The sequence below is a fragment of the Polypterus senegalus genome, chromosome 15 (assembly GCF_016835505.1).
Source record: "Polypterus senegalus isolate Bchr_013 chromosome 15, ASM1683550v1, whole genome shotgun sequence".
Taxonomy (NCBI): domain Eukaryota; kingdom Metazoa; phylum Chordata; class Cladistia; order Polypteriformes; family Polypteridae; genus Polypterus; species Polypterus senegalus.
In genome coordinates, this window is record NC_053168.1 from 114,190,639 (window position 1) to 114,213,600 (window position 22,962).

The 22,962-nt window shown below is 41.6% G+C and overlaps 1 protein-coding gene across 1 annotated transcript in view; it reads right to left on the reverse strand.

The window, feature by feature from the left end:
• The window catches only part of nacad (NAC alpha domain containing), a 47,836-nt gene extending 26,049 nt beyond the window's left edge, over positions 1 to 21,787 (reverse strand). The window contains exons 1-3 of the mRNA XM_039737654.1: positions 21,627 to 21,787; positions 4,203 to 6,527; positions 1,452 to 1,703 (exon numbers count right to left, since the gene is read on the reverse strand). Coding sequence (XP_039593588.1) covers positions 1,452 to 1,703; positions 4,203 to 6,527; positions 21,627 to 21,714 — 2,665 coding nt within the window. The 5' untranslated portion in view covers positions 21,715 to 21,787. The remainder of the gene's footprint in view (positions 1 to 1,451; positions 1,704 to 4,202; positions 6,528 to 21,626) is intronic.
• Between the last annotated feature and the right edge of the window lie 1,175 nt (positions 21,788 to 22,962).

Below are 22,962 nucleotides of genomic sequence, written 5' to 3' on the forward strand. Positions count from 1 at the left end.
TGGTCTCTACTCTATAATGTATTGTTGATCTCGCTTCATCGCCTGTCCCCTTTTGATTAAAGTTTTTGTCTGACTTCTGCTGAGGTCTAAAGTTTTCCTGTCAATGTAAGTAAAATGACACCTTTTTAATTGGCTAACTAAAAAAGATTACAATATGCAGGCCTTCGAGGCAACTCAGGCCCCTTCTTCAGGCAAGATGTAATACAGAAACTGGAGTACAACATCTTAGTACTACTGTCAATGTAAGAAAATGCAGCTTGACATTGATTACATTGCTAATATAACTTTGCCAAGCAGTGGTCATCAAAGAAACATCAAGACAAGGATGTAAAAGAAATGCTTATGTTGGAAGTCTCGACTATTTCATGATCTTCTCAATAGATGCCATGCATTTCTATCTCTAGTGCATTCTTGCATTCTGTATTAAGAATTTTGTCTTGCATCCTTATGAGCCATTGTATTCGCCAGCTGCTTAACTGCTGTATATTCAGGAATATTGCTTGTCAATGTGGTTCATTGTCTTGTCTTCTTATGGGAAGGGGTTATGTGACCCAACAAAAGGCTGGATATAAACAACAATAAACTCTTTGCACAATTGATGCCATGCATTTCTCCATCTTTGTCATTCTTGCCTTCTGCATCCCACAACTGATGCTCAGCAGAGGGCGCTGGTCGTCTTCTACTAGTTATTATGCTTTTCCTCACAAAATCTGCCTCTGTGACTTACTTGATGCTCAGCAAATATTGCTAGCCTTTCTTTCCACCAGTTCACTTGATTTTAATTTCAAGATTGTATTGGATCATAAGCTTTTGATCAAGACCAAAATCAAGGTTCTAGTCCCAGTAATTTGCAAGTAATCGTGTGACAGACAGACCATAGCATTTTATTATATATTATAATGAATAATGATTATTTGTGGGTTCATTCAATGGGAATGGAAAAGGTTTTGGGTTTCATTATTAATGAATCAAATGAATTGATTCACTTAATCGGGTAGTTTGAAAGAATCAAATCAGTGAAGTGTGTCAAAATGCCCATCACTAGTTAGTTGTTCGGATTTATGTTTTAGTTTAGACTTGGCTAGACTGGGCTAAATGTTTTTCTTGACCCTTGAATTGAATGAACTCTGTATAAGTAGGTTGCAGCCCACATTCAAACAAAATATTTTCATTTTCTAAACATGGCACATCAACTCCTTTTGAGGCTTCCACAGCTCACATTAATGACTGGCCTATTGGAGTTCAGAGTGACTGATAACCAGTCCTAGATTGCCTGACCCTGAAACCTTTCACTTTATCATTTTGTGGCAAAACACATTAGAAGATGTCTCAAATACCATCTATTCTGTCTTGTCAAATGTATCCTTTACAGTCACCCTGCTATTGTCTCAGTCACAAAATACATTCACCCAAGCTGCCACTCCATAAAGATTAACATTAACAATGGTTACCTTTCAGCTTCTTGTGCAGATCCTGCTGGTGATATTTCAGCTGTTCTGACAGGAACACTCCCTGCTGTGCCAGCACAGACTCCCGCTTCATCACCTGGTGCTCCTCAGGTTGGTTAGGAGAATCTGGTGGCGTGATAGGTGTAGAAGGTGTTGGGCAAGGAGCAGAAGGCTGAGGGGAGGTTATGAGGTCAGTGGGGCTTTCAAGAAGTCTACAGGGTGAACTTTGCCGTTCATCATCAGGGAAGCAGAGAGCTGATGGAGCAAAAGAAGATTCCTCCGGTAAGTTATTGAAGACTGGATCACTGCCGAGTTCCTCATCTACACTCTGACTGTCATCTGTTTTTGCAGCATTAATATCTGATATACCAAAGACCTGTGGTGAGCCTTCATAAAAACCATAAGGTGGTGATACACATCTTTCCGAACTGGTAACCTTACCCAGCTCTTCATGAGGTGCAACATTCTGACTTTCCTTGGTAAATGGCTGCCTGCCTCCCTGATCTTCTGACATGGAAAACTTTGGTGATTCTTCCATTTTTGGTAAAACAAAAGCATTACTGCAATTATTTTCACTTGGACAAGACTTTTTTACAGTTTTTTGGGACATTTTATCATCTGGGTCACCTCCAGGACTTAAGGGCACCATCACTTCATTAGCCACAGCTGCAGTGTGAATGGTCAATGACTCCCCTTCCTCCAATATTTCTGAACTCTTCAGAGCCTGCAGTATATTTTCCTCTTGGTCATTCCCATTATTTGATTTTTTACATAAAGGCATTAATGCTACATCTTCAATGTGTTGCTGCACTTCCAGTTCTTCCTCACTTTCACTTTCCATTATTTGGTCATTATCATAATCATCAAGAGAGTTAGGATCTGATTGAGCCTCATCATTGGCTTTGTTTAGTTGTTGCATATGTTTGCTAGTGTAAGCCTGGCAAGTTTTTTGAGGCTCATTTAAAAGACCCACAGCAGCCCCACTTTCTACCTGTGTCCCTTCTTTGGTGTCACAGTGGTCATCCCCCTGAAACTCTTGCTCTGGCTCATCCTTCCCTACGCTCTCCTGTCCAATGTCATTCATATTTTCATCAGTGATTTCCTCTTCATGTTTTCCTTCATCACATTTCTCATTCAAGGACAATCTACCCTGTGATTCCAACTTTTCATTATCCTCCATACTTTGAAAGTAAGAGGCACAGCCAGATTGCCGGACATTACTTCCCACTGAAAAGTCATTCTTTGGCTTTTCTTCTACATCTTGCCTGAGTGAAGGGTTACAGTGTTCAAGTTCGACTTTGTCCTCTCTGGACACTACCTTTGTCTCTGATTGTTTACTGCTGGTTGTCCCAAAATGAGGAGTATTCTCTGAGGGCAAGTGCTCTAGGGACATCTTTTCCAAGTGAAAATAGTCAATGTTGCTTGCATCCCAATGTCCTGTGACTGAATTGCGGATTGCTGATCTTCTGCTTTGATAATCTGATGGTGATGGTTTGAGGTTATAAGAGCCAAACGATCCTCCTGCTAAGCTAAATGTTATTTTACTTTCCTGAGTTTTGCTGGAGTTCATTAAACCTAACTCTTCATTTTTACAGATGGTAGGACTTTGCTCAGGATGACCATTGTTGGATTCATCAAGCCTGCTTGCATGCAGAGGTCCTTGCTTATCTAACTCACTACCACATACACTTTCTGAATGAAGAGTGCCAGTGAGGTTTTTCTCAGAAGGCAAAGTGCTTAAAATTTTCATTTGACCCAAAGAGCTTTCACACTGTACAGATTCATTTGCCTCTGAACTGTTCTCAGAAGCATCACATTTTCCTAAATCTTTGTTTTTTGTCTCTTCTTCTTTGACATGTTCATCTGCAATACAATGAAAGTTTTCTTCATCTTCTGGAAGCTGATAGCTACTATCCTCTCCTCCACCTGCTTCTGAAATCTCTTCAATAGATTTCCAGTTGGATAGATGTGAGTCCTCAACAAAAGGGTCGATATCCTTGTCAGAATCAGCTTCCTGCTCAGCTGCAACACCTGCTGATTCGGTAGGATTTACTGACCCCAGTGTGGTGATCTCACAGGTCAAGATGTGCTCTCTCTCTAATTCACACTTCTTCCCTATGGCTTGAGAGTCTGGCCATGGGCAAATGGCAGAAACGACCCCTGAAAGGTTTGTTTCAGAATTTTCTTTCTTTGGTGAAATGGCTAACATGCTATAAGCAAAAAGAGAACCATCATCACAGCAAGAATGGTGATCAGTCAGGTTATCCTGATTTAAAGAAGGATCAGAAATCAGGTTTTCGGAAATGACAACAGATAGATTATCGGTGGCATCACTTAGCATTTCCGTCGCCCCAGTGACTGGTATGTTGCTTACTTGTTGGTCATCTATGGGATGTGGCAATAGAGGAACCCCCTTGTTTAGATCATTGGTAGCTGTTTCATCTAAGCCTAATTTAAGTATTGCTTCCTCAATAGTGTCATTTTCAGTGCCCAAAATGTTATCTTCACTGGTTGACTGACTCTCAGCTTGGACTTTTGCTTCACTGCTGTTATTCTCAATTTCTCCTGTTCCACATGATATGTCAACAATTTTTTCCAGATTCTGCCCAGACTTGGCTGTGGATCCCACATCATTTTGTTCAGTTTGCAAATTCAGCTGAACGGGTATTGTTGTTAAATCTTCACAGACTGGCTTGTTCAGACTCTGTGGGGCAATGTGACCTTCACAGATAGTATCTTGAGAATATTTCTCACCTGTTTCTTGTTCCAACTCGGATGCTTGTACATTTTCTGTATCTTTGTGTTGAGTTTCCTTCTCCAGATCAGTAGTATCTCCCACTGCAAGACTGAGGTCCTCATGAGGAGCAGAAACAGACAGCGGAAAGTCCTCTTGTTCCTCTCTTGAATCAAATGAACCAGATGAAATGTCCATCTCGCTTTCGCTTGCACTTCCACTTGAGCTCCCAGAATGGGAAGAGTGACCTTTACTTTCAAGGGTCTCTATGAAGTTGGCTGGTCCAGACAAATCTTCTGCTACAACTGCATGCCGTTCTGTGCTGTACAGCCTCTCATCCTCCTCTTCGTTATAGGAGGCAGAATCTGAGGATTCCTCTGTATCATCCTGATAAACAAATGATTCATCTACACCTTCATTAATGGAGGTCTCTGAAAGTGAATTCATGAAAGATGCAGATGTGTCTTCTTCATTTACTTCATCCCCACAATTTACTTCTTCATAATCCTCATCCTCACCCTCATCTATATCTCCTTCATCTTCTCCTGCAGCATAGGCATCTTCATCATTGGTTACTTCTTCATCTGTTGGAAAGAGGGTAATTTCCATGGAATCAGCTTGAAAGATCAAGCTAGTATGAAAAGGTAGCATAGATGCAGGTATCATGAAGTCATTGCTGCTACCATCTTCAACAAAAGAACTAGGAAAGTCTGAGGTGGAGGACAGTGTCTCCCCAGGAGGACTATAATTATCTGTGTCTGAAACTTCAGAAGAGCAAGTTGCCAGTGTGAAGCTATTACCATCTTCTGCACCAAGCAAATGACTAAAAGTGCAAGGAGTAGGGGTCTCAGAAGAAATTTCTTCCTCAGGACTTAGATGGGTTTCAAGAGTAGCAAACTGTGCATCTTGCTGACCATCAGTTTTAAGCTTTACTGACTTCAGGTCAACACAAGGCCCCAATGACTCTTCAGACTCTTCTTCGAATGAACATCTCTGGGGGCTGCTGTGCTGTGGAGAATGGTGATGTTTCTCTGCCTGCCAGAGAGTTTCAGATGAAATTGTATTTGGCCCTTCACCACAACTAGGCATGGCAATGACTTCTTGTGTTCTAACGCTTTCAACAATGTCTTGCCTTTGACATAGGGCCTCAGTTCCCAAACCTGATTTCTCTTCTCCAAGTTCATCACCAATTTCTGAGAGAGACTCCACATAACAGGCTGGAGCCTCCTGCAGCTCACCCTCAGCAATGAGGTTGGGAGACGACGAAGGGGAAGTGCTTGAAGTGCAAGACGATGCCCAGCTACCACCCTCAGCTGTAATATAAGACCCAGATGGGGAGGTGGGCGGAGAACAGAGACCTTCCCCTTCTGAGAAGTCTGTAGGCTCTTCAGGGGCAGATCCTGGGGTGGAATAGGCAAAGCAGTGGTTCTTGAGGTGATAAGGAAAGGCCATCTTGACAGGAGTGGAAGGTGCAGTGAAGTAGAGATCAGATTCCAGATTGGGTGGAAAGCCACCCCGTTGTGGGTCGACATCATGCAACCCACCTGTGCAACAAGGTTCAGATAATGACAAGGAAGGCACTTCACCCTGAGTTTGCTGCAGGCGTGGCTGATCAACAGCTTCTTCAGCAGGAGAACCCTGAACACAAAAGGCATCCACCTCTACCCCGGCCTTGGCTTTGGACTCCTGAACAAAGCAGAGAAGCGTCTGTGATATCGGCTTTGTCACTTCTAACTCACAAGTCAGAGCATTGGTCATGAAGATGCTTCCCTTATCTTGACCTGTATCAAGCTGTGGGTCTTTTTCTTGGACCTCTCCTGGTTTCTTATCCTCAATTGCACTCACAGTTTGAACACCAGCCATGCTTTCCTCTGGTGTGCATATCTTGTTTTCTGCCCTTTTTGCACTTTCCCTAGTGTTGCCTTCTCCATGCTCTGGTAAAGATTCTGAATTTCTCAGCAGAGTTTCCTGTCCCATCACCACGCGGGAGGCAAGAGTTTCTGGCTCTTTGTAGTCACTCTCAATTTCTGTGCCTGTAAGCACCTTGATGCGCTCCATTTTGATTGGCTGGTACGCTTGCTTGCACGAACCCTTGGTATATTTGTTTACCAGTCGCATGCTGCCAGGGTAGAGTCTTGTGTCCCCCCCACAGTCGCTGCTTGCTCCCTCGGGTTGCGGCCTGTCAACTGAAGCTCCTTGTTGTCTTTTGGGAAGCCTGGGGCCGAAGGGAGAGGGGCTTTCAGGGCTGTCAGATGGTGAGAGCTCAGGAGGGGAGTCAGGTGAGGGAGTTGAAGTGCAGTCACTGGGGGTAGAAGCTGATGAGGTGGAGGTGTGGTGGGATTTGTCTGCAGTTGGAAAGAAGAGAAGAAAGCAATGCGTTATACTGTATGTCTGACATTTTGAGAAATTACACATTAAGAATACTATTTAGTACGTAGCTGCAAGTATGGAGTTCATTTCACACAACTAACTATCTAGTGGAACAACATGGATTACTGGACACATTAAGTAAATCACTGCAATGGTTGGCACCGATATCTCTTAATTCTAGAGACCTGGGTTTCAACCTCTTGTCCATTCTCTCTTACTGTGAAGTTTGCAGTTCTTCCTTTCTGTTATGACAGAAAACCTTTTACATCCCTTTTCTGCACCTGCTTCATGTATTTAGCTACTATAGGAGTGAAAGACCATGTCTGCCTGCCTGTCATGCTGTCTATCCCAATGAAACAACTGACCCCCCAGTGGACCGATTTTGTAGTGATGTGGCACACTTATGTTTTAAATACATTTGTCAAGATAATTTAGTTTTCTTTGTGATATTCCAAACAGATTGTGCTATGCTACATACGTTTTACAATGTTTTTGTATATTTTCCTGTTTTTCTCATCTGACAGCAACTCGGATGCCCAATATAAGTGAGCAAAATGCCAGGCAGAACTCATGCGCAAACAGCTCACACAGTGGCACCCTTCTCCTGCTACTTTAGTTAACATAACATACGGTAACTAATAGAGCACAAAAAAAAAGAAAAAGCAACCTATCTGTAAATAAATGGAAGTGGAAAGCAATTATGTTTGCATATATAAGACTAAATTCATCCATCCATTATCCAACCTGCTATATCCTAACTACAGGGTCACGGGTGTCTGCTGGAGCCAATCCCAGCCAACACTGGGCCCCAGGCAGGAAACAAACCCTGGACAGGGCGCCACCCCAAAGCAGTAAGACTGAATTGACTGAACAATATTATCTGTAAATTATCATTGCAAAGTGACGACCTTACCAACCTCCAGCTAAATGGTGTTTGAACTAATTAATAACATGGGAAATGTACAGTTGCCCTAATTGACATAAACACAAGATGGGCTTAGAAATGGACAGGACATTGGGAGGTGGGGGGCTTCAGCAGCGCTCTAGTGCCGAGCCCCTGATCTGTCAGTCCTAGAATTATATGAACAATGGTGGCAAGACCTTAATCTTCTTGCCCATTGTGTACCATTCATGTTACTGTTACACAGTAATTTAGGTCCTTTCCAAGTTCTTACTTATTAGACATATATAAACAAAAGGCCTGTGTGTGTGTGTGCTTGTGTGTGTGTGTATGGAGACATCCGCACTGCTCACGCTCAACAACAGCATAGGAGCTGGTGTGAATTCTACAGAAGATGCAGATGCTTATACAAGTATGACTTGCACTTGGTGAGAAGGCGCATGCATGTACTTTTAAATGTTTTGGCACTTGCATGCCCCTCACTTCTCATTCAACCCAAGCAGACAAACCCAGTTTTGTAGTACTTGCACATTGTACGTTCATACAACAAACTATCGTACATTTGCCTGAGAGAGGTTCCAGCCTGTCCCACTCAATTTGTGCCACAGCTGCACTCGACTACACATCCATATTGGATAAGTTACAACCTGTCCCGGCCCACTTAACTGACGCCTCTGCAAGTTCACCAATATAGGAAAACTTTTAGGTAATCTTAGGGGTGTGTTTTGTCCCAAAGACCACACACAGCTAGTTTATATAATTTTAGCAAATTTCTGTTTTTCAATTAATATTAATAGCTAGATGTGGAGCATATTTCAGTTACTTTCCTCGTTTCGTAGATTGATGCTAATTTTAAGCTAGTATTGGTCATTTTGTATTAAGACATATTCTTCAATTGCTAATTATTGGATACTACTATATTGGGTATACTTTCAAAAATGTTCTGTTTAAGGAAATTGAACCACAATTAGTTACTGAGCCTCCACCACCACACATCAGTCGATGCCATTTTCATGTCACTTGCATTGCAGTCTGCTGTGTATGAAATCCATTGAGCAATCGCAAGTCTATTGGTGCTCCGTTTTGAACTCAATTGTAAAGCATTAAAAAGCATCCATTTAAAGGAGTCTGCTAACACATGGAATAAGATTCTATTATCACTGTTAGTTCAGAATGACTTATTGTTACTAACCTATTTAATAAACAAAAATGTAATAAACTGACTCTTAGATGAAGTAAAAAGAATGCGAAATGCTCAAACTTCCATATCAGTTAACTTAATCGCTGAACGCACCTGAATGTTACATACGTTGTCTGATTTGTTAGTTTACTACTTAGGTTCCATTTCTTTAATTAAGTTCGTCATTTGAGGTTGTTTCCACGCACATTTATATCTTGATACGCTGTCATTTTGTTTTTCTTATGCGTTGCCATTTTTAACTACTTTGAATCTCATCACTTAACCGCAAACAACTGAGTGTTGAATTCACAAGAAATGAGAATATAGATATGGTGGCAAGCGCACACAGTGGGTGGATTCAAATGAACTTTGAGATTACTAGATGTAGTTAGTTTTCAAATAAGCAGACACTAGTGGTAGGATTTGTGCTCTAGTTATGGTCTGTTTTGACTTTTGATTTTGATTAACTTTTTTAGTCTTTGGTTACATAGTTTTGTTTGGCTCTATTGGTGTTCTGGCCAGTGCTTGAAGTGGAAACAAATAGTTGAAGGTACTGCCTGGTTTTGTCTATATGTCTTCATCTTCGTCAAGGTGAATTGTAAATTATAGGTGATTTCTTAATTGAGCTTGCACCCCCATTGTATTTGTTCTGTTGAAAAGCTGGGGGACTTTCAAGCTTAATGATATGTGTAGAACATAATGCAGGGCATGGTGGGTTACCCTTGGTGGTCAGAGTAGGACGTCCCAGCCCACTTCCAGCCCTGATTTTGACCCTGGCTGGTTCTAACTATGGATTTTTGCTGCTTAATCATTTTGTTGTGTTTACACTTTTGCGTGTCCCTAACTTTATACTCAGAAACTGAGCTGTGTGACGTCACCATCTCGACGGGTTGCACACTTCTGGGATCTCCAAGACTCTGGATTGAAAAACAAACAATAAAAATCTTTGCAGGTGTTTGTGTGAAATTTTAGGCTAGAACCTTTGTGTGTACCTTTTTATCTCACTATTCTTTTGAGTCTGATTATGATCTGGATCTTAGCCATATCTTTGCAGGTTCTATAAAATTTGTCTTCATGTTCTTCTGTGTGGGAATGAATTTTGCTCAGTGTACTCCAGTTTTCCTCCATCTCTCCAGTCCAGTTGATCCTTCACTTTCAGATAAAAGAAAGGTAATGAAAGTTGCACTGTAATATTTAATAACAGAAAATATGTCCAAATTGTAAACTACCATAAAATCTCGCTTATAATGGGCACAATTTTCACTAATTTTAGTTTGCTAAAAATTGGGTGCGCATTATACTCTAGTGTAAGTGATAGCCAGCAACCCAAACAGAACGTGTCGCCCAAGAGATGGAAGAAGGGCTGAAGGCAGCTTCTTTAGAGCACTGCCTCCCCCAGAATGCTAGATGGATCCCCACAGAGCACCATGGGAATTGGAGTTCTATAGCTCAGCCCTGTTGGGCACCATGGGTGCCGCCAGGGAGTGCTGTGAAAGTAGAGAAGCCTTATGGCATGAGGTTGCCGCCTCACCCGGAAGTACTTGCAAATCATGTGGGCAGAAGAGTAGAAGCACTTCCAGGGTTGGCCAATATAAGAAGACTTGACCGCCCTCACAGGGACGAGCCAGAGTCGGGTGGAAGGTGGATGAAGCTTGCCGGGAGGGGCGGAGGAGAAAGAGACAGAGAATGAAGAACTGTGTGCTGTGACAATTATTTACTTGTGGCTGTGGTGGTGGGAAACGCTTTGTGAAGAATTTTCCTCACAATAAATAAGATCTTTGTGCTTTTAACTTGTGCCCTGTGTCTGTTGTGTTGGGTTTGAGGAGCAGCAGTGCCCTCTAGTGCTCACACTAGACATAATTTTAAAGCAATAGATTCTCACATACAGTAAATCAAGATAAAATGTCTGTTGCTGCGCACAGTGTTGTGTCGCCGCGTGTTAGCCATCTCTGGCTGCAGCGGCACCAGCAGTGGCAGGACCGGAGAGGGGGCTTTATGGCAAGTGGTGAGTGGCTGCTAGGCTGTTTTCTTAAAAGCACAATGGTTTCACACATACATAAACATAAAATGTCTGCTGCTGGTTCGTTGGTCACTCTCGCTGCGTTTTTGTCATCTCTGGCTACAGCAGCAGCAGCTGTGTGGGGGTGGCAGCAGTAGATGGACGGTGGCAGTAGAGGTTGCAGTGTGATGCAATCTGGTTTGTACTTCTTGTCATTGTACGTAGTGCAGTGATGTAGCTAGGGGCAGGTGGAGGGGCCGGTCCACCCCGGCCGGCACATATTGGGGGCAACATTATTGGCCAAAAGGCTTAGTACAATTCATGTGTATGCAGCAGGGTTTGGAAAAATATCACTCATGAATGAAAAAAGTAAAATTCTATGATTTTTATCAGCAAATGCTTCAAAAATAATTTTCAGACTGTCCTTCTGTGATGGCATCAGACACAACAGTTAAAATTTATGAGGCAATAACAAAAATAAACATAAGCATTACACCGATAATAAATTCTAGGACGATAAACAACTAATTTACAATTTATAATTTTGTTTCGTTATCAATTCGAATGTGTTCTCTGCGCAGAAAACATCCCCACCTATCTCTTGTTCTGGTTTTCACAGCATAATTATATTAAACTAATAATTAGTACACGACTTATCAGTGCGTCTATACTATATTCTTGTCTAGTTGGTGGTCATAAATAATTATATGTGAAAAATTATTGTTGTTTCTCTATATATGAATAAATCTATGCAAAATGTATCTTAATTTTTCTCTATATGTCATTTTCATTTTCTATTTAAATAGGTTAACATATTCAGATATGTTAGAGGGCAGCAAATTGAAGAACCCCCCGCCCCAAGCAGCACGAACTCTAGCTACGCCACTGAAGTAGCGGTCCTCACAGGTAAACATTGCTGTAGGCGTATCAGCTATCACTTTTGCTTTCAATCTCGATTTCCAGATCACTTAAACCAAAATCAGTCCAATTCAAAATAGTAAATATAAACAAAACGTCATCCACTGAGTATTTTGCTTTGCAAATTCGCTTTGCTCCCTCGCCAGATGTTGATGCCATTTTGTTTGCTCTTCACTACTCACGCACATACAGGGATTAGATGACACAAGTCAACAAGCCTAACATTCATCTATTTTACAGAATTTAAATAGTATCAGGGAAAGATTTGGGCCACCATTCAAGAAGCAGGGTGTGCATATAAAGTATGAAAGAGGACTTTTCATGCTGAATGTTTTTTTTTTGTTTTTTAGTGGAGCTGGGAGTCAACTTTAACCTAATGGAAGTTTATCTTTGTACAGGCAAAAAAAAAACTAAAATAGAGTCTTGCTGAATTGAACAACACTTTTTTTGTTAAACCCTTGGGTCATCATCAACGTTTCAGAATGATTTTATTATGTGTGTCTTATCAGCCTGCTACTGCCATATTTGTAGCAGGGCAGCATATTTGCCCCCTGTGTCCGGCTTCATATGAATGCTGGACATTGAGGCCTAGCAGTAGAGCAGAAGTGAGAATGGCTTCCATTTCAAGTTATCGTATCTTCCTTTTGTCCTGGGACAAGCTGTTTAGTATAGTGGTTATTAAGGAGATTCCTCCAAATCAGCATTAATAACTGCAGCTCCTGCAATTCCCTAGTGCCATTAGATCTCTTTAGTGGTGAGGCCCTAAGCCAGATGTGATAATAAAAGCCCTTGTGCCCACATGTGTACTAATTCAAGATAACCTTGAGGATGAGATTTGAGGGCATGCAGGAAGCTCTTTTTTCCTGCCTGGGAGCTGGCCAGGTTATATGAGACAGCAGAAATTCAGAAGAAGATGGATGCAGGAGGTATGGGGAGGGAGCACAGACTGAAAAGAAAGAGTGAGAGAAATGGATGAAACTGAAGAATAGTCAAACTTACTGATGCGCACAAACATAAAGTCTGAGAGCAAATTCAAGCGAGCTGACAAGGGCAAAGGCACAGCTGGAGAGGAGCGGTAATATAAACATGAGGAAATATAGCCAGAGACAGGGCTACCGCCTGACTGGAGCAGAACATCAACATAACACGCTTGAGCCTGCTGAATCCAGTTCAGGATCACAGAGCTCCAGAACCTCTCACAGTAGCATCATACTCAAAGCAGGAACCAACACTGGACTTTAGAGGTCCTACTCACAAACACACACACACCATCATTGATAATCTGGTATCTTCAACCTAACCCCAATGACTTTGGGAATTTAAGAGGAATGCTCACAAAGACACAGGGAGAACAAATGGATTGAGGATGCAAATCCATTACACTGATCTTGTAAAGCAGCAGCGCAAACCATCAGACCACCATACCAGCTGCATGGATCCAGTCAAAGAAAAGAAGTTTTGGGTAACAGGTACAGAGGCACAGCCTCGACACAGCAGATTTGAGTGATATTCATAAACTCACCCTAAGGAACGTGAAGGGGACTAGAGGAGGCAGCTTGAGCCCCTCAGATGTGACTGGCATCAGCCTGAGCACTGCTAAGGTAACAAGTAGATACATACATAAGACCAGTTACAGGAATAATGCTTGACAGGAGGAAACCAACAAAGAGACACAACCTAGGAGCTTGTTGGGCTGGAATAAAAGGTATTTAATTGTTTTTTCTAGAGTTCACTGTCAAGGACCAAGTATAAGCACACAGTCTGACAGGGAACGAGTTTAGTGACAGGCTGTGTGAGTGTAGTCAATCTTGGCGAAAGATACTGAAAAGCTTTGCATACAGAAACGTGAACTGACAGATACACAGACAGGGAATAAGAGACGAAGAGACATCAGCACATTACTGCTGACCCAGGTGTTGACATTTATAGGGCCACAGTCTAGAAAAAGCCAAGCTAATCAAGTCAGTCTCTGAGATACAGATTTAGCAGATATGTACAGCAAAGTAGCGCATCAGGGTTAGGTAACAGGAGAATAATTGTAGGATAAAAACAAAAAAAAAAATACACAGGCTCAGAGAAGCAATACTAGGTGATGGGGTCCAGAGACAGAGCCCATGTTCAAATAGAGGAAATAGAATGGATCCAGAGACCCTGTCTGAGCATTACACAACAAACTGATTGATCCAGAAACACCTCAAAGCTCATTCCTGAGAATTACTGCAATTATGGAGAGGTCCAAAGTATTACTGATAGGTCTAGAGATGCAACTTTAGCACATCATAGCTAACTGATGGTCCAGAGATGCAACCTGAGCATATCATAGCTAGTTCACAGCCCCACAGATTCCACCTGAGCACATCATAGCTAGTTGACAGGCCCACAGATGCATCCTGAGCACATCATGACTAACTGATTGGTCCAGAGGATCAGAATGAGCACCACATAGCTGGCTAACAGGCCCAGAGACATAACCTGAGCATTTCATGGAAAACTGATGAGTCCCAAGGTATGGCTTAAGTATATCATAGTTACCTGACAGGAACAGTGATTCTGCCTGAGCATTACTGAATTCACTGATAGGACCAGAGACAACATGTGAGAATTATTCATGTCAGTTACAAGCCAAATCACACCTACTGAGAATTACTGCAGTTAGGAAGTGGTCCAGGGCATTACTGACAGGTCCAGAAATGCAGACTGAGTATGTTATTAGGTTAGGTTAGGTAGGATTTATTATCCCAGAGCGAAAATTTGCTTGCAATAGGAAAGTGCAAAATGTAAGGCATCATTACACAGATACAAGTAAGCAAGCCAAGGCACAACAACTGATAATGAGTGTTATCATATACACACACTCATGATTTGTACAAAGAAGAATAGTTACCTTTAACAATAATAAAAATTCAGAATTCAGCAGCATCCATATATGTAACCAAATTCAAAAATCTTACAGCTCTGGGAATAAAAGAGTTCTTAAGTCTGCTGCTCTTTACCCTCAATAGCCAAAATCGGCAGCCTTATGGCAAGAAGTGGAATTTACAAATAAAGAGGATATCTGACGGAATCAAATTAACTTTTCCTCTGCCTTATTTGTAATACAGCTTAGTGACTATGGTTAGCTGTGAACCAATAATTTTACTACTAATCTTTACAACTTTGTTAAGATAGTTTATATTCATAACACTGAGGTTACCAAACCAACTTATAAAAGCAAATGTAACAACATATTCAATAAAGATCTCATAAAAGGTACCATTATGGTTTTGTCCACTTTAAAACAATTGAGTTTCCTCAGAAAGAATTGCCATGTCTGTCCCTTATTACAAGTTTGTTTTGTGTTGAGTACAAAGGTTAACCTGTTGTCAATGACCGTCCCTTGTACTCCACCATGTACACACTTTTCCCTTTTATTATTGTTGAGATAGTGGCTAAGTGAGGCATTCAGAAGCACAGCTTGAGCACATCATAGCTAACTGACAGTACAATGAGCTGTTGCCTGAGCATTACTGAACTCACTGATAGGTCCAGAGATACCATATGAGTATTACTAATCTTGCTGATAGGACAAGGGGTCCTCCAATGAATTACTGAAATTTGGGAGAGATCCAAAATATTACTGAGAGGTCCAGAGATGCAGTTTGAGCACATCATAGTTAATTGATGGTCCTGAGACACAGTCTGAGAACAACATATCTAACTGACAGGTCCAGAGATATAACCTGAGTACATCATAGCTAACCAACAGTTCCAGAGACACACCCTGGCTATATCATAAGTAACTCACAGGTCCGGAGACATAGCCTGAGCACATCATAACTAACTGACAGGCCCTGAGACACAGCCTGAGCACATCATAGCTAACCAGCAGGTCCAGAGACACAGCCTCAGTGCATCATAACTAACTGTTAGTTAGGGAAAGGGTAGTATTACTGGCAGCTCCAGAGATGTAACATGAGCATATTATAGCTAACTTAGAGGTCCAGAAGCATAGCCAGAGTGCATAATTGCCAACAGATAGTCCAGAGATGCCACATGAGCACATCATAGCTAACTGATTAGTCTAGAAGCAGAACCTGAGCATATCATAGCTAACTAATGGCCTCGAGATGCTACTTGAGTGCATCATAGCTAACTGAAAGGTCCAGAGGCAGAGCCTGAGCACATCATAGCTAACAGATGGGCACCAAGATGCTGTCTGTGCGTTATTGAACATATGGACAGTGCGGGGCAGGCAGCAATGAAGTTCACACAGTATTCAATAGGTCCCTGAAATCTGTGTACTCATTAAGCTTTATACTCATAAATAGTACATAACCTGCTTATGAAGTATTATCTTTCACATATAATACATATATTTGATTTCATTTCTATTTGTTATTATTATTATTATTAGATTACATTGCTTGAGTTTTCTTTTTACATGCTATACATGCTTTAATTTTGTTTCACTATTATACTGTCTGTAAGAAGAATGTATTGAGTTTCTTTGTTAATGGAGATTTTTAGCAAAAAGAGTGAAGCGCCTAATTTTCCACTGATTGGTTTATTATATTAAAACAGTATTATTTTAAAGTTATAAAAAGTGTTACCATACCACACCCTGGCCCTTGAAAAAGCACACTATCACAAGATCCTTTGGAACCCTCCATAACCTTTCACCCTCCAAACTTCTGCTGACTCTGAAAGCACCTGGAGAAGATACTGGCTGAGGCACTCAAAGCATTGACAAGAAGCTCAGAGACCAGAGACAGAGAGAATGAATGTTCTGGACACTGCAGCTGTATTCACCCTGCAAAATTCAAAAGGAATTTGTTTTCCCAACAAATCCAGATGTGATTGTACATTGGATGATTCTTTGAATCAAGCTAAGTAGAACTAAACACACTGACTGGTCCAGAGACATCTCCTAAGTCTAGTTAAACTCATTGGCCATTACTGAACTAACTAATGGGCCCACAGAGATATTGCTTGAGAATTACTGATCTCACAGACATGTAAAGGAAGAGCTCATGAGAATTACTGAGGTTTTAGAGAGACACTCTGAGTGTTACTGAAATCATTATCAGGTATGGAGAAGCTCCACGAGTCTCACCAAACTCACTGACCATTACTGAAAAGGCTGATTGATTTGTATGAACAAATGTATTATACAGGTGCTTGCACTGAAGTGAATGTCAACGTGAAAAAAATCATTTGTTTTTAATCAGCTTGGCTCATGCTGGCAGTTAGCACAGTTCATAAAACTCAGTCAGTAGTTATCACAGCAGAACAATAAGAAGAAGACCACCACTAGGTAATTCTTAAGAATTAGCTGACTCCTCTCTAGACTTAGAAAACCTTTTGCAGGCCTAATGGCTTGATGAGTTACTGAACTAACTGACAGGTCCACTGACACCAGGTGGGCATTACTGAACTCACTACAAAGGCCAGAAGTGCCATGACGTATTTACTGAACTTACTGTTTGGTCCTTATACACTGTCTTAGACTTAGTGAACTCTTTGATACCAAGAGACACTAAGGGACCATTGCTGAACTCAGTGATGGGAACAGACACTGTGCCAGAGCATGACTAGAACAGAGAGCCGATGGGTCAGCATTGCAGGAAACTCACTGACTTGTCCAAATATACCACATAATTGTTACTAAACTCATTAAGGGGTCTAGAGACATTGCCTGAGAATTACTGAGCTCAGTGATGGACACAAGAACCAAGCATGCTATCAGTTCCTTAAACTAACCCACCTATGCAAAGACACAACATGATTGTTACTAAACTTATTAAGAGGTTCAGAGACATTGCCTGAATATTACTGAGCTCAATGATGGACACAGGGACCCATCATGCTGTCAGGTCACTGAACTAACTGACCACTGAAGAGACACTACCCTCACTGACTGGTCCAGAAGCACCCTATGAGCTTTAAAGAGTTCACTGATGGACACAGCTACACTGACACTGCCTGACCAGTTCTCAACCCAGTGGCTCTGAGACCCCACCAAAGCCTTACTGAGCTCATTGATGGGTCCAAGATGAGAACACTTAGCAACTTTTCATTGATCTGGGGGAATCTACTGGGAGTCCATCAGATCTCTATAATCAGCCTCTCACATCGGTGCCCTGAAATTAATTGCTTTCAACATTTCAACACAAGGAACTTATTGCTACCTGCCATTCTCCCACAAGTAACACTTGACCAGTGTTAGTGCCAATAATGAATTACAGTCCTTGCTGGATCACCTCCTGTGTCACTTTCTTACATCTCTTGCTACCTGCACAAACAGCACATATCTGAGAAGTTTTTTATTTCTTTTTTGATATGCATTGCAGTACAGCACACATTGTAAAAGATGTCGAATTCAGGGAGATACAATTACAGTTTTTGTGTTTAGATTTCATCTTCATTTCCTATTGCTGTGAAATATTTTGAAAATCCCATTTAACATTTCTTAATGGGTTATGTTAAAGATGCTCTCCCAAGCTGGCTGTAATGAATATATCAAAAAAGTGGCACAGAGACGGGTCCCTGAGACTGGTACGTGCAGGGCCTCTAAACAAGAGAAGACATGTACTGTTGCCAACAGCTCACAAATGGCCTCTTTATTCCCAGCTTTGACAAGTCACTGCAGTCCTAAATGACATTGGTGTTTTCTTCTTAAACTCTCATTTTAAGTGGGCATCCAGCAGACTTTGGCTTGTATAACATATGGATGGACCTCAGGATGGCTTCAATGACTGAGTGCCCCCTATATTCGTGTTCTAAACACAATTCTCCTAACTGATTTCACTTTGACGTTCTGTTTTCTCCATGATGCACACCCGTATACCTAAATCAGGCCTTCAACACTCAAATGACAGTTTTATAAGCGCCATGAGCCTGGTTTCTGACCAGGGTGCTATATACAGTAGATATGCAACAAACTGAACACTTGTCCAGACAGCACATTTACTAAATATTATAACATAAGTTTTTAGTACTCTTTTTTATTTTGTTCTTCTGTTCGTTCTTGACAGTGCCTCTGTGCTCTGAGAACACCTTGTGCCACATGTTCAAATATAATTTAGATAACATCAATAAATCAGTTGGAATTTTATTGTGAAGTTTCTGGTATATGAAATAACTACTTATGCTGAAACCTTTTATTGTCTCTCTATATCAGTCATCCAGGACTTTTTTTAGGAGGGCCTTGGTACGCATTTTAACATCCTGGCAGACCTCAGAGATAACAAATTAAAATCTCAAGATTTGCTACCCTGCTGGTTCATCACTCCCAAGGGATATAAATATCACATATTTGTGCTGGTGATCTTCTGACTATCTGGGTATGATGATGGTCATCCTCTTGAAATCTCACACCAGAGAGGTCCTGGTGACACTGCTCATCTAACACAGTACCTGTCTTCTCTAGATTCCTCACACAATGATAACCTGCTAGGACTTTTTCAAAAGAATCCCAATGGACATTACTAACACACATTGTTCTTCACACAAATCACTATACCCTCACAAGGATCCCCATGACATTTCTGTAGATCCCTCAGACATGCAGTGTTATTAGAACTTGATCAATTATTGCCTATGGCACTCCTCCTAAAGCAGTGCAATAACCTTCAAGCCAGAAATTCCTTTGCTGTTTCTTCAAAACTGTAAGGTTCTTATCAGACTCATCTATAACTTTCATAAGAGTCTCAATTACTCAAGAACACTTATTCCAGAAGAGTCCCTGGGATTTTTCTCTCCCCTAAACCTTTCACTATCGCATTCATTTTCACACATATAAGCCATGCAGTCACTCTGTGAAATCAGCGCAAGTCACACCCACCAGCCATCTTCCACTTGCCAGCCTTTAGTTCTGCAGACAAGCCAGCAAAGGAGTGTGCGGCTCATCATGCTGCAAGTGCTAGAGATGGGGACAGGGGAGAAGGAGAAGGAGGAGGAGGAGGAGGAGGAGCCGAGCGGATGGATTGTTGGATGGGCCCCAAAGTTGCTTTAAAAAAGCACTGCAGTCCTCAGCAAGGAGTCAACGTCAAGACGCATTGGTGTGAGCGGCAGCAGCATTTCAAAGCCACAGTGACGGAATTTCTACCTGCCCTTTGTGGAAAAAAACTAAAGCGAAAGCTTCGTATTGAATCATTCTGCCTTCTGGGCTGACTTGTTGAAACAAGAAGGATGATATATTTCCTTATATTCCTACAAAGTTAGAGATCGCTTGACATTGATCAGTAATTTGACACTCTAGAAGCAATTCTTTCAAACAGAAAGAAAATGGTGGAAATTCTGAAATCTAATGGATTATGCTGCCTAAATTATTATTAACAGCAAGTAGAAAAATGCAAATACTAATTTAATTCAGTGTCTAATATTACATGTAGCAGAAAGTACTGAATTATTATTTTAGAATGATTAATTACTGCAGCTGTCTGTTTTAAGTTAAGAAAGAAAAATATTGCTAGATAAAAGGTTTAATATTAAAGGCATTGTATAAATTGCATAACTTGCAGTAGCTGTCTGTTAATTCAGGTCTGTAGCTAGACAGAAGTGAATAATGATCTATGAAATAAGTGTTAAAGGTTCTATATAAAATAAATGGTTTTGAAAGCCACTATATGATTAGATAGGTAGGAAAGGCACTATGTATGGTATGTATATATCAAAAGGAAATACTATAGATATGAAGGCACTATATTAGATAGATAGATAGATAGATAGATAGATAGATAGATAGATAGATAGATAGATAGATAGATAGATAGATAGATAAAGGCACCATATAATACATGAAAGAAAGAAAGAAAGAAAGAAAGAAAGATAGATAGATAGATAGATAGATAGATAGATAGATAGATAGATAGATAGATAGATAGATAGATAGATAAAGAAAATTATTTAGACAGGAAAGGCTATAGATATAAAGGCACTATATAATAGATTGATAAATAGGAAGTAAAGGCACTATATAAGATAAGTTTACCAACAGGAAAGACTATAGACGTGAAGGCCCTATATGATAGATAGATAGATAGATAGATAGATAGATAGATAGATAGATAGATAGATAGATAGATAGATAGATAAACATAAATACACAGTAAAGGATTTAGATATGAGGGTAGTTAGGGTTAAAAAAAAGTTTCATATTAAAGTAGTTGCATAAATTACATAGCTTGCAGTAGCTGACTGTTAATTCAAGGTCTGTAATTAGATAGAGGTGAAAGACAGACAGATTAATAGATACTGTATATAGATAACAGGAAATACTATAGATATGAAGGCATTATATGATAGATAAACAGACAGACGTCAAAGGCACTATACAATGCACGATAGATTCTGGAGGCTGTCACTAACAAGCTTTTCATGTTTTTGGTTCTATCTATCTTCATTACTAATAATCCAGACTTATTACGCATGACTGAACAATTGTCGTTCCTTGCTCTCTTATGACTTTTTGTCAGATTGATGAAGATTAAAGTGATGTACACAACGCATTCTACAGAAAATTATTGTCATGTAGAGATTTCAATGATGACTCTTCTGTGATGACTTAAGGAAACAGCCGAGGCTGCCCGTGTGCCTGCCAATGGCACCGTAAATGAGAGAAGATTCCTTTTTCAAAGGCTTCTATTGTTCTCAGACTCCTGCACCAATGTTCATACTCTAGTCAGCATGATGCCAGTTAAGGTGCTCTTTTGCTTGGCAGTGCGGGCCTTGGCACACAGGCCTGCTGTGGTGTCTGAAGCCTGTGACACAGCAACACACCTGACCGTTTCAGCTCAGCCCTGCCCTCCAGTTGATTGCTCACTAGACCCCTGTGGCCGGCAGCCTGCTTCCAAACCACACAGCCTCGGATTTGCCCTTCCGCAGTGCTGGGCATGCGGATAAGACTTTGTGGAGAACTCAGGTTTCTCCTGGGAAGCCTTGCATGGCTCTGTCTAACTACCTGGTGTCACACTATTATCACTCTCACTGCTGTATATATCTCTCACTCTTTCTTCTTTATTTCCAGTCTTTCTCTTTTTTTTTTATTTTGCTGCCTGTTCAATTCCACCCATATCTATTTTAGCCGCCTGACTCACCTGGTCCAGGGATGCCACTGTCCATTTCATCCACCTGCTCTTCGAGTTCTGGAGTTGGGGCCGTGCTCTGGGCTGCTTTCCCTGGCATGTTGTCCTTCAAAAGGATCTCATTGAGAAAATGACCCAAATAAAAAACACTGCTAAAATACAAAAAAGAGTGCAATCACCATGCGTCGTAGCTCAGGGTGGCCCCTGTCGGCACGGCTGGTGCTGCTTGGCCGGCCGCATGTGCAATCTGAGATGGAGCTGCAGCAGTGTTCTCTGTCTAATGGTAACTCCCCCCACCCCAGAGCATCTCCAGAGCTGCGCGAGGCAGGCTGAAGGCTGAGTCTAATCGATGATGTCAGCGCACTTCAGTACCTATTGGAGGAGACAGGGTGTGCGTGCGCGTAGAGCCCACTGCAGACACAGAGAGGAGACGCAGGAAGAAACCTCAGACTTCCAGTCAGTGCTGCAGAAATAATGCTGAAAAGTAACCCCGCCCCTCCCCTCCTTCTCCTCCTCCCCCCCACCCCATCCCCTCGAAACAAAGCACACAAAAACCCAGAAGCCCTCAAGAAGAGTGACACAGCTGCTTACTGCCTGCAGGCAGGACTGCTGACTTGGGCTGCCATAGCAATTAGTGCTGATCGGCTGGCAGGCCACTAGCACACTTGGGATGTGCTGGGGGTGGCGATGCACTTCAGGGTTGCAACTCATTGTCTGAGAGGAGAGGAGAGGAGAGGAGAGAACAGGAGAGGAGAGGAGAGGAGAGGAGAGGAGGGGGCCCATTTAGGCACCAGAACAACAAAGTGGGAGACCTACTAGTTCTGGCTTTCTGACAACGTCTTCTCCAGAGTGCCTGGCACAGGCTAGGAGCCTTCTGATTTTCCTTTTTCTGTCAGTCACTTGGCCTTTGCATGGGTCACAACTCCATGAGGTTGCACTGAATGGCTATCTTTGATTGCCTTTTCAGAGTTGTTTAGCTCCTTGGCTGTTGTATGATTTGCTAGCCCAGGCTCTGTGGCTGCACAATTCCAAACAATGTTGGTGGATTAAAATACATTGAAATTCAAATACTGACACAATCCCCTTTACTGAGGTATTGTGAGAGCTTTATTTTATATAGTGCCTTTCACAGAGGGCAAAAAAATGATCAAGAACAATGATCAGTTATAGGGCAGCATGATGGCGCAGTGGTAGTGTTGCTGCCTTGCAGTAAGGAAACCTGGGTTTGCTTCCCGGGTCCTCCCTGCGTGGAGTTTGCATGTTCTCCCCGTGTCTGCGTAGGTTTCCTCCCACAGTCCAAAGACATGCAGGTGAGGTGCACTGGCGATCCTACATTGTCTTTAGTGTG